The sequence below is a fragment of the Lolium perenne genome, chromosome 6 (genome assembly GCF_019359855.2).
Source record: "Lolium perenne isolate Kyuss_39 chromosome 6, Kyuss_2.0, whole genome shotgun sequence".
NCBI classification, from domain to species: Eukaryota; Viridiplantae; Streptophyta; class Magnoliopsida; order Poales; family Poaceae; genus Lolium; species Lolium perenne.
Window position 1 is genome coordinate 261,105,045 of NC_067249.2, and position 12,328 is coordinate 261,117,372.

Below are 12,328 nucleotides of genomic sequence, written 5' to 3' on the forward strand. Positions count from 1 at the left end.
AAGGCCACAATATATAGTACAGATAGATGCAAATATGCAGGAAGCCCCCTAACATATGGAGAAACTACAATATACAAATATATACTCTAACACCATGCTTGTGTCGTGGGAGGTGTGGAAAGAGAGAAATGTGCGTGTCTTCCAGAACCACTACTCCACCGTCGACATGGTGGGCGCAAGGATAAAAAACGAGATGGCTCTATGGGTCTCCGCCGGGGCAAAAGCGTTGGGTAATGTAATGCCGTGAGAGTAATCCCCCTTGTTTTTGGGTCTTGGCTTCGGCCTTGGACATGTTTGCTTTGTAACACTCTAAAAATTCTTCTCTATCAATGAAAATGGCAATTTTTTTTGCCTCGTTTCAGAAAAAAAAAAAATTGAGCAGGCGCGGCAATGCGCCTTTTCCTTCTAGTGATCTGTAATGAAGATAAGATACCCGGTCTGTGGAAATTCTTTTTATTTCCTCCAACTAACTCCGAAATGACAACACACCACTGCATTGACCGACGTCGGTCAACTCCCCGCAACAATGCTAAAACAAAGATCGAAACAGTTGCATCTCAACCCTGCCACAGACCAGGACGCTTTCACCTGCGTCGGTCAACTCCATGGAACAAAGCTAAAATAATGATCGAAGCAGTGCCTCTTCACCCCGCACCACTGGTCAGAACGCGTTCACTTGAGCCGCGTTGGTCAACTCAACTCCCCGAAACAACCCTAAAACAATGATCAAAACAAGGTTTACATAACGGAGCACCTAAATGTGCTGTTAGTGGCATGACAGTACCGTGTGTCTCCACCCAGTGGAGTATTCTTTAGAATTAATTGTTAGCTGTTAAAAACAACTTGGCATCATAGTTGACTATGCTGAACGAATCATAGATCTAGAACTAGATCAATATAAATAGGATGGATTGATTGGATTCCCTGTAGGTACCGATTGCAGACGAAGCATCATTTTAGGGTACAACAAAAAGTTGTGGGAGATCTGAGCACGCCTCCAAGAAATCGCCAAGACAAGCCACAGATAGAGCTCGAGAGAGCACCATCGAGGCAAGGACACACAAACAGGATCGATCAGGATGCTTCCTGCGTTCACGTCCTCAAAATTCTTTGCTTTCCGGGCAGAGCACAACGGCAAGTACCTGCAGTCCGTGTACCGCAAGAACGCCGCCGGGAATCACATCGAGGCCAGCGGCGGGGTCGAGGCAAATGCGCGCACTCGCTTCATGGTGGAGCGGTCGGAGGAAGAAGAAGGCCTCATGCACGTCCAGTGCTGCTACAACAACAAATACTGGGCGCCCGTGCAGGTGCAGGACAGCGGCAGGAGCTGCTGGATCATCGGCACCGCAGATGAACCGGAGGAGGACCTGTCCAGCCCCTCATGCACCTTGTTTCAGGCACTCCCTGGCAAGGACAATGACAACTCCATCAGGTTAAGTTTCCATACCTACTTACCTTTACTCGTACGCCGGTAGCAAATCTTTTGCCTCGGTTCCTTTTCCCGCATACTTCCCGTGCATGTGTAAAAACCCACAAAATTATACTTTCATAGAAATATCTTTTTCGAGATAAACCTATATATATCACGATTTTTAAGCTTCCAAGAATCTAAGTATTTAGACCAAAAATAATAATCACAAATCCCAAAACTTTCCTTTTGAACTTCTGCATATATTAATTAGGAAGACAATAGTTCATTACAATCACGTTTTAGTTAAGTCCATCAATCTTGGCAGAATAGAGCCAAGTAACGCATTAGAGGCTTGTGCTTACATAGATCCCAGCCCTAAAACATTGTAAACCCCGAAGGGGTACTGTGGCATCCAGCTAGAGAGGGTAGGGCGAGAGTAGCTCGCCGAAACCCAAATCCAAGACCCATGATGGTAGAGGAGCTTCTACGCGGCAGTGCGCACGCCCAGACACGGAGGCTGCAGATGCGTGATGGCTTCCATGAGCAGTGAAGGAGGCGCTGACCTTCATCGTTGCGCGATGCATCCATTAGTATGCAAGGGAGCAGCTAGCGACGGCCTGTAGATTGTCAACAATAGAATGGCAAGAGCGATGCAGAATTTTCTTTCTGATTCATGAGCTACAGCAAGGTAGATCGTGAATTTGCGTCTCCTAATTGATTTACGCGAGGGCAGGTTCGTTAAAGACAAGTGGGAATACTACCTGTTCCTCCAACGAAACTCAGGCTTGAATATTCGGTCATACTCTCACTTGTCTTACCCTCGAGCATAGGCGAATCTAACCGTCCCTAAGCTCGGTCACACGCCCTATTTTGATGAAAATTTGGACGGGCTTACAGTACGTTTAGGCTTGATGAAAAATTTGGGTCCACCACCTATATCCGTCTCGCTTCTTCTACTGTTGCAGTGGCAGAAGATCAGGGTTTACCAGTGGCCGGGCTAGGTCGAACAGGAGAGCGGCTTAGGGCTCGCTTGGGATTACAGTAATCTTTCCGATCCGTATTTTCTTGAGGTTTCCTAAGTGCACAATGCTACGGGTAAATGAAAGTATGAAACACGGTTGTAATATATGTATTTTGATAGTGTGGTATTTCAGTAGAAACGAGCTGGCGGAGGAGCAACACCGCGACGTAAAAAACACAATGGCGGCGAGATGCCTAGAGATGTGACCGCGCCGGAGATCCTGTCGTTGTCGCCATGCTGGAGCTCTCGTTGCTGCCGCCAGTGCTCGCCGCATATCTTGTGCCGCCAGCCGGGTCTCTCCCGCCACTTCTTGCCGCCGGCCTTGCCGGTGCTCGAAGCAGATCTTGTGCCGCCAATCGGGTCGCTCCCACCGCAGATCTCGTGACATGAAAATGGATCGTTTCATTGAGAGGGAAATTTGTACTAGCAATTTTGGTGGGTCTAAATTATGAACTTTCCTAAACGGTGTATGTTGAAGCAAAACGTGACCTTTATTATAAATATCTATTTCTTTATCTGGTCAGATCTTACAATTGTCTGTTTCTTTTACATAAATAATAACAGGTTCCTCCATTCTGGCAAACAAAAATTTGCTTGCGTCGTGTCCATTGGTGATAAAACCTATATGCAATTAGATGATGGAGATGATCAAGAAAACAAGTCTGTCAATTTTGGTTTCCCACAAGAATTTCCAAAGCACGTTGCTTTCAGAGGGGACAACGACAAGTACCTTAGTATAAAGCCCCTCAGCACACTGGATAATATTGGACTTAGGCTCAGTTCTTTTGGCGGCTTCTCCGAGAAGCTGCCCTCCCCCAGCTTCCTGGAGAAGCCGCCACCAAAATTTTGGGAGGCTTTCGGACTAGTCTAGGCTAGACTATTTCGGAAGCCTTCCTAAATTTTGGGGGTGGCTTCCCCAGGAAGCTGGGGGAGGGCAGCTTCTTGGAGAAGCCGCCAAAAGAACTGAGCCTTATCATACTTCAGATTGTTATTTACGAAGTAATTCTCCCGACTACTACAATGGTTTTTTGTCAAAATTTGCTACGATTTCAGATGAAAAAAATCAAAGATGCAAGAGCGATTTTCACTACCTTCATCAATGCTGATGGGACGGTCCGTATAAAGTCCAGTGCTGGGTGTTTTGGAGGCGCAACTCGACTGATATGATTTTGACTCCGTTGGTACAGCAAGACGACAACGACCCTGACTCATTGTTCGAGGTGGTCACTAGGGATGGCTTCATTGCACTCAGGAATCTGGGCAACAACAAATTCTGTAGAAGTATTGGTGAAGAGAATGTCCTCGGTGCTTCCGACGATTCCATATCGAAATGGGCAAAGCTGAAGTTGGAAGTGCCAGTTAAAAGCCGTGAGGTCAGTGATGTCAAGTTCAACTTAGATGAAGCAAAGATTTATAACAAAAAGATTATGAATGTTGTCACTGTTACTCGAAGAAACGACACCAGCGGAGAGATCAAAGTCACCTTTTCTTTCACCAAGAAAGTAGAGATGGTTAGTACATGGGTAACCAGTGGTTCATTCAATATAGGCGTCAAGGCCAAGTTCACCTTGGGTCCATTGGTGCTAGTCATAACAGGTGGACATGTTAGAACTTCCGCTGAAGCTACTGTATCACTGTCCAGACCAACATCTCAAAACAATACGGATGAAGCAATGGTAACAGAGGATTATTTTATTCCTCCGAAAACTACAGCTGCAGGAACATTTCATGCAATGAGAGCTTCGTGTGATGTTCCCTACTCATACAAGCAAACAGATGTTCTGACCACCGGAGAAGAAGTTACTACCATCCACAACGATGGCATCTATACTGTTGCCAATAACTATAATTTCCACTTCTGTGTCACTGATGACAGAGAGGAGATCATAAATCTAGGGGGATAGTACTGGTGAATAAGCTCTAGTTGATGCTCCTTTCTTTTGATGTTTGTTGTTGGAATAATCTGGGTGTTCAGAGTCACTCTGCACTTAGTAGCACTTCTACTTCGTAGCAGCATGCATGTGCTTTCTTTTTCTGTTGGGTCTATCACGTCACCATGCTAGACGTCAGTGTTGTCATCACAAATATATGTATGTGTAGTCTTGGATGGATCGGTGCTAATTCTGTCTTGTTAACTTGGGCGTGGGTCAGTGTTGTTGACACGATGGAATTGTGTGAATCGGCGTAACTGAATTATTTTACCCCTCCGTTATTAAGTGTGCATTCCATGTTAAAAAAGGGCATGCCTTCCTTTATTTTATATCGAGCATTGAATCAAAAGTCTAAAACTAAAATCCAACCACAAGCAAAGCTAAGAAGTATGAACGCTTCATACATAGAGTCATTCGTCAGCATCTATCTATAAGTCTATCCTGATCCATGAGCTACCTTGAGAATTTTTTCATGAGTGCTTTCTTCTAGTCATCTCTTCAAATATTAACGCCCATATTATGAAGTATCGGTAGATTCGGCGGGAGTTCATTTCAATGAAGAAAAATAATCATAATCGCAGAGATTACCTGTTGGCCAGATCACAGATGTAGGATGCTGTCACTACTGGAGTCTGCACGCATCGGTCGCGGAAACGCGCGCGCGGACTGCGCGAGGTGAGTTTCCCGCCCCATCATGTCTTCACGGTGGCGCCGCCCAGGCGCCCACGGGTGGATGGGTGCGCTAGCAGGTGACTACCGGCGGCGCCGCGGCGGGGAATAGTACATGCGGAGGCGGGCAGGGCGATGAATGGCAACGTAGGAAAGAAGAAGACAACGCCGAAGAGTTAAACTTCCAAGGGAAGCCCATTTTGGCCCAATACCCGGATGAGATTTCGGATGGGCCTTCTCTTGCTGCTTCTGCTCGGGAAGAGGCTCTGTATCGTATCCGGCCAGTCCTATACACCGACCAGGTCGGTGCCGATGCGGGTTGCCGCACACCCCTGGTCGGGTATTGGGCCTGGCCCATTTAACTTTTTCGCTTTCGTTTCTCTTTTTTTTTTTCCTTTTTTCTTTTTCCGTTTTCTGTTTTATTTTCTTTTTCTTTCTGTTTATTTTTTCTTTTGTTCAAATTAGAAAAGTTTTTATTCGAAAAACGTCAAATTTGAGAATTACGAAAATTCGAAAACTGTTCAAATATGAAAACTGTTTAAATTCAAAATTTGTTCAAATATGAAAATCGTTCATATTCAAAATTTGTTCAAATTTGAATTTTGTTCAAATTTGAAAATTGTTATAATATGAAAATCGTTCAAATTCGAAAATTGTTCAAATATAAATTTTGTTCAAATTTAGAAATGTTCAAATTCGGAAATTGTTCATAGAAAAAAATACATTTTTTGTTCAAATTAAAAAATGTTCAAATCTGAAAATGTTCAGATTTTTTAAAAAGTGATTTATTTTTAATTTGATTTTTTTAAAATTTTTACAAATGTTCAGATTTTTAAAAAAGATTCTTTTAAAAAAGAAAACAAACAACAGAAAAAAAAAAGAAACGAAAAAGAAAAAACCAGCTTACCTGATGTTGGGCTGCGGCCCAGTTTAGTAATCCGGGCGCGGGGTGTGCGGCAACCGGCTTCCGCGCCGACCAGCTCGGCATACAGCAGCACCCTCGTATCCTGCTGTTAGGCTGAAGCAAAACGTCAAAAAAAAAAAACTCCTCTCCCGTCTCTACCTACGCAAAGCCGCTCCAAGAACAAGTCCCCCAAACGATATAAGAGTGTTTGGATCTCCGAAATTCCCCGACATTTTCTCCAATGTTATTGTCTCCTGGTACGTAACTGTGACAATGCTTCTAAACTAATGAAAGCGCCCTTTATTAAAAAAAAACTGTGACAATGCCAGTGCTAACTTTTCTCAAATCCCTAAATTGGTTGACACAATAATAATCAAGTATATAGCTCTCATTGTTGAGTGCTCACATGCTGTGTGCTTATGTGCTGCAAGTAAATCTGCATGAAAAGAACCAGTTAAAAAAATTGTTTAGTCACGAAACTCATCCGTGCTCTTGAGCACTAGTGAGGCGGTTTTCTGAAAAAAATGAAACTCACACTTTTCGGTCTCCAAACAATCTGCAAAAAATAAAGTACCAAGATATATGCATCGAGATTGTACGCCCAAAATTTCGTTTACAAATAAGTTATACTCAGGTAAATCCAAAAAAGACAAATTTCCGACAAAAATACTCTTATGTGATATGTCACCCCTGTGGCCCTATATACTGTCAGATTGTTTTCCCTATAGCCCAAAACACAACGAGTTTTCTACCGAAACTTCGCATGGGATATATGAATCATGTATACATATCTCCCAAATAAATTTTAGAAATTTTTTGAACTCAAAAGTACAAATTTCAGTTTTTTCAAAAGAAGAGCACACCGGTGCCCGGTACACTAAATTCACGTCCATACACCAGCATTCAATCAGTGCCTATTGTGAAAAAAACAATATCGTTTTGTATGTTTGCTGTATGAACATGGTCGTCTCTGGACCGAGGCAAGATGTAAAGCCGTCAAGGATGTCGATGCCGATGAACGGGATGACGGTGTAGGCGACAAAGTTGTAGGAAGCCGTTGTGAAGGTATCCGCCGCGATGAATGGTGTGCTGCCGAAGTAAACAACCAGGTCGACCACCATGGTACCGCTGATGCCTCCAAGTGCTTCCGCATGAAACTCGACCCCATATGTCGCTATAGATAGCCTCGTGATGGTCGCCAAGTGTCGTTGCCTTGTCAACGACAATGCCATGAGGGGTACTCACGACTTGGGGTTAGTAGTGGAACTAGACAATGTGATGCTTGGGATGGTGTAACTAGATGGTTTACCTAGGTTCACATCCCATCGACGGAGGATCGCTACATCCTGCTATAATTCACTAGAATAGCACAAAATGATGTGTATTGCGAATTATCTCGTGACCTAAAGGATGTCCTTAGGCCGGCTTATAAAGGCGCCATGGCGTAGGATTTGATAGAGATAAAGACCTAACGGACTATGGAGTTCAAGTCAATGCACACTTATACTAAAAGTATTCCTTCATTCCAAACCTTTTGGAATCTGGCTTGCACCTTCCTTAGACGGTTTGGGCCTACACCTTCTAGCAACTGGGCCACCCAACTTCATCAATATCTTTGCCATCCAAATGGGCTGCCCAAGCTTGCTAGGTTAAGCTACTGTCGTGGTATACACTATTCTGCATAACCACGAAATTGGGCTACGCCACTAGCGGTCGGCCCGGTGTCCCAACGGTTGTTCCACTTCGTGCATCTCATCCTGGTGAAACTCTCCCTGGAAAACCATCTATATTAGCATGCACAGGTGCTACATCTCCTTCGCAATCATTACCTCGAGGGATTCATCGGTGGTACTCTATCGTGCCCTTCTTTGTTTTACCTGGCGTAGGATTGGGCGATCCTCTCGGTTATCCAGTAATCTCTCTCACTGAGGATGTCGCCAGTTTGGTGATGTTTGCCGCTACATCTCAAGATGATTTGGCTTCACTTGAGACGAGTTTATCCTCATAGTCCATGGACCGGTCCATGGTGATTCACACACAACTTGGCAATATCAAAGCACGGTCTCTCGATCACCGCCTTCTTCAACAAGGTCAAGGGTTTAGCGGATACATTGCCTCCATTGGCTAGCCTCTTTGCGGTGAGGAACTTAACTCCTACATACTCGGGCCGGACAATGACTCACTCCTAGAGAACATCAACGGCCATGATACCCTGATTCAGCTACGTGATCTGTATGCTTGGGACGGAACAACACATCTCCACGCCGCTCGACCGAGGTCTACTCTGCCAATGCGGCATACTACCGTATGGGCAAGCCCATATACCACCCCACCGTGCCGTCCCCTGGCGGGGGTAAGATCTCAACCCGTAGCAGCAACCCCAACATCACCACTGGAGGCGGGCGGCCGCGTGTGTTGTTCGTCTTGTGGAGCACAGTGGTGCCAGCTAGGCATTGAAGGCCACATCATGTCTGGCTGCCACCGACACTTCAAAAATGACATCTTAGACATTAGCAACAACGACAAAGGTAATGAGCATCCAGTGGAAATGGTGACACAAGGGCACACTCCATCATATCATGTCGATGCCACCCGGTACATGGACATGGGAGGCATTGATCACCTGACGAGTGAGATGGACATGATCTCTGATCGGGAGCCCTACGAGGGTCATGACTCATGACATGGTCCATAAAGCTAATGGAACATGTATATAGGCATATATCTTATATTGGCTAGGCATCCCTTCTTACACATACCTCTAGGAAATTGAATAAAAAAATATTCTTAGAATTTCCTCTGTCACATGCAACTTGCTGTTCGTTCCTAGATTTACTCACGATAATAATGTCTTTATTGAATTTCACTTTTTTGATTTTTTTTTGTTAATAATCGAGACACAAGCTATGTTCTTCTTACAAGCCGCTGCCGCCATGGTTTATGTAATACGTATTGTTCCAGTTGAAGTAACTGAAATGCGGCAACATCATTTTTGTCCGAATCAAAAGCATGCACTCTCGTGTTCAATTAAACTTGGCTCTTCCGGGGTTTTTTTTTTTTGAACAGGAGATGTCCCGAAGGACCTAGAGCTTTGTTGACATATCAGCGGTGGCAGTACAAATTACATAAAGGGTCCTGAAGAAAAGAGAAATTACAAATCGATCCAAGCATTTTGCACTAAGGACCTTATACTGAAAAAAGGAAACGCGGTCCAGGCCAGTTCCAGATCCACCGCCGTCGAGGTCGCCGGAGCCAACCTCCATGCCACCGGGGACAGAACCACTTGGGGCATGTAGGCGGAAGCTATCTCCGACGATGCTATTGAGCCTCCGTCTAGATGATTGGAGGTTGAGGAAGACCTGAGGACGAAGTACGAGCGTCGTCACCTCAGGATGGAGGGGCCGCCCTACGGCCAACGAGTACGGCGATAGCGGCGCCGTGATGAACCTCCAAGGGTGGAGGGGCCGCCCTTCGGCCATTAGGTACGACGACAGTGGCACCGTGGAAGTCCTCCGACGAGAAGCTTGCAAACTCCCCTGGCATAGATCGAGGAGAAGACAGATCCGTGGAAGGGCCTTGCTGCCGTTCTCGCCACCACAGCGAGTATCGAGCATGAGGCACCAACCACGGGCCGCCGCCGCAGATCTGCAGATAGCAGCAGCCATGGCCCCAAATCCAAGATCTAGGGCTGTGACAGCTTCTTCAAGCTTATTCTTGGACGGGGAAAGAAGAAGATTGAGCAGTGATCACCAGCACCACGCCGCTGCCACCATCCAGATCTCCTTCACCGGCCGCCCAGCGCCGCTTGGAAACGCCGGGAGCTCTCCGTCCGCCGGCATATCGCCAGACACCACAAAGGGAACATAAACTACTCCTAGGCTACTATATACAGAGGGGGACCGGCCTCCCCTCTCCCAGTCACTCCGGCCGGCGAGGCCGCCGGAGCAAAGGGAGAGGGGAGCCGGCGAAAAAGAAGGGCTCTCAAGTTACTGTAGACTCACGAGAGGGGGAAGGGGGGAAATGAGCTCTCTTGGCTCTTCCGGGTTGAACTTAGCGCCTAGGACAGTATGTGTTACATCCGGAGATTCCAGGCCGTCGAGGCCGAGTGTGTCCAGAAGTTCCGGATCACAACCTTGATTCTCCACGCTTTGCCACAACTGTAGAGATAGAGATTCGGGAAAATATTTAGTGATACCACACCTCACATGATACTATGATACCACTTCACAAAATTTAAATTTGTAAGTGAAAAAAATTACAATAAATTTGTGGTTATTCACAAGATGTGTATTTACACTGTCTAAAATTTTCAGATCCAAATTTAAAATACACAAAGAGAAACAAAAAAGACAAATGTTGTGTGAATAGTGGCATTTTGTGTTTTTGTCTTTATGTGACTCTATTCATGCTGGATTTCTCTTTTTTGTTTCTCTAAGGATATTTCGAATTTGGTTATGAAAATTACAAGGTATGTAAACACACATCTTGTGAACACCCAAAATTTTGGTTCCGAATTTTTTGACATTTACAATTTAAATTTTAAAGAGTGGTATCATGGTATTAAATAAGGTATGGTATCACTAGATATGTTCTTAGACTAGTCATAGTGGGAAGTAACATAGAGTAGTAACATGCACATGTTACTACTCTATGTTACTATCTTCATACTACCTCCGTTTCAAGGAATAAGGCGCACGCGTATTTCAAGACGAACTTTGACCATAAAAATTAAACAACAAAATTTTGATTATATTATATATAATTAGCATCGTTGGATTCGTATTGAAAAACACTTTTTAATGATACTAATTTCATACAAATATTCCTTACCTATTTGAAGTAATTCTTGGTCAAACAAAAAACTCGTAAAATGAGGGCGCCTTATTCCTTGAAACGGAGGTAGTAGTGGTTAGTAACATCAAACTAGTAGTATCATATATGTCTTCATTAATTAGCTTATAGACTCATTGTATCTTGAGAAGTGTGATGTTACAGTAACTAGCTATGTTACTCCATCCTCCTCTCTCTTCATTAACTCACTGCCACATAAGCAAATTTGCTGAGTTGGACACTTAGTTACTAGTGAAGTTAGACTAGTCACAAAGTATCATATGGAAGTATCATGCGTATGATACTACTACATGTTACTATCTTCACAATGCATGGTATCATATAGTAGTATCATAGTCTCCATATATTAATTGTTTTGTAGAATCTCAATGCAAATGTGTGTACAAGATTTACTTGACATTATTTTTTCTAGTAGTATGTGCTATGATACGGTATCTACCTATGATACTAGTACACTCTCTCACATCCTTAATTGCACTGCCACATCAGCATTTTGCATGCATGTAATGCATGATACTACCTATGATACTCCCATTGTGGGTAGTCTTACTCCCACTATGAGTAGTCTTATAGAGATTCACCTCTTGTTGAAGCGCTCTAGCTAGAGCGCCCTAGTTTTGGTGAAAACTAGCCGACATTCGACCATGCATCATTAATTTCTTTCCTAAACCGCGACCAGTCGCTGCAACACAACTTGATCATTGTCAACGCAGAGCTGTACTTCGCGTGGAGGCTCATCCATCCAGATGGTTCGTCTGCAATCTTCACACTATAATCTCAAGAGAACATTTCAGTTGTCAGCAATTGCCAAGTGGATACATATAGTATATGGAGTATTATTCATCTATAATTAGATCACCACTCACAAAAGTTTATTTTGGTTGCTAAAAGCGACCGCAGAGTTGACTACCGGATGAATTCCCGATACAGAATTTAGATCACAAAACAGGGTAAAAAGGTTGTGTGAGATCTTAGCAGGCCTCCTAGAAATCGCAACTTGCTGGCCATCCTCGAACCAACTCCGAAATGACAACAGGCCGATTGCAGATTTTTTTCGAAAAAGAGCGCTTTATTACTTCATAGTCGACGTAATACACCCGGTCTCTGCATAACCAAGATGCACACAGCCGTTCACACACGAGTACACAAGAACAAGTTCAAAATATAAATAATATAAAAGCGAATACGCGAAACGCGCATCAAGGTGGAGAAGCTGCAATCCTCCGACTATGCAGCCACCCATGTTGGGTAATAAACTCCTTGGCCGAATTCTCCAACCGTGTAGACGCCTCCGTAAAGAGGTCTCGGTCCTCCAATCGCTCAAGCGACGACCATGAACGGAGCAAGGCCGTACACCGGTAGATTACCTGCATAAGAGAAGAATTTTTGTCATTAAAAACCTTGTCATTTCTACATAGCCATAGCGACCATATAACGGCAATCGCTCCCACCCTGATAAGGCTCTTATACCTAACCTCAACCCCATTTAGCCAATTGCCAAAAATATTAGCAATGCTTCGTGGTGGGTATAAGGTAGATCC

General features: G+C 44.3%; 1 protein-coding gene across 1 annotated transcript; it reads left to right on the plus strand.

Moving 5' to 3' along the window:
- The first annotated feature begins 1,079 nt into the window (after positions 1 to 1,079).
- On the plus strand, positions 1,080 to 4,597 carry LOC127309827 (uncharacterized). Its single transcript, XM_051340550.2, has 4 exons — positions 1,080 to 1,432; positions 2,997 to 3,263; positions 3,353 to 3,431; positions 3,539 to 4,597. Exons 1-4 carry the CDS (start codon positions 1,080 to 1,082, stop codon positions 4,334 to 4,336), a joined length of 1,497 nt encoding a protein of 498 aa, XP_051196510.1. The 3' UTR covers positions 4,337 to 4,597.
- The last annotated feature ends 7,731 nt before the right edge of the window (positions 4,598 to 12,328 follow it).

Bases quoted from the DNA above. Each gene is read 5' to 3' on its own strand.
- LOC127309827 (XM_051340550.2), top strand. From the start codon at position 1,080: ATGCTTCCTGCGTTCACGTCCTCAAAATTCTTTGCTTTCCGGGCAGAG. The intron at 3,264-3,352 runs GCCGCCACCAAA...TGGCTTCCCCAG, and splicing joins TCCCCCAGCTTCCTGGAGAA to GAAGCTGGGGGAGGGCAGCT. The intron at 3,432-3,538 runs GTAATTCTCCCG...CATCAATGCTGA, and splicing joins TTCAGATTGTTATTTACGAA to TGGGACGGTCCGTATAAAGT.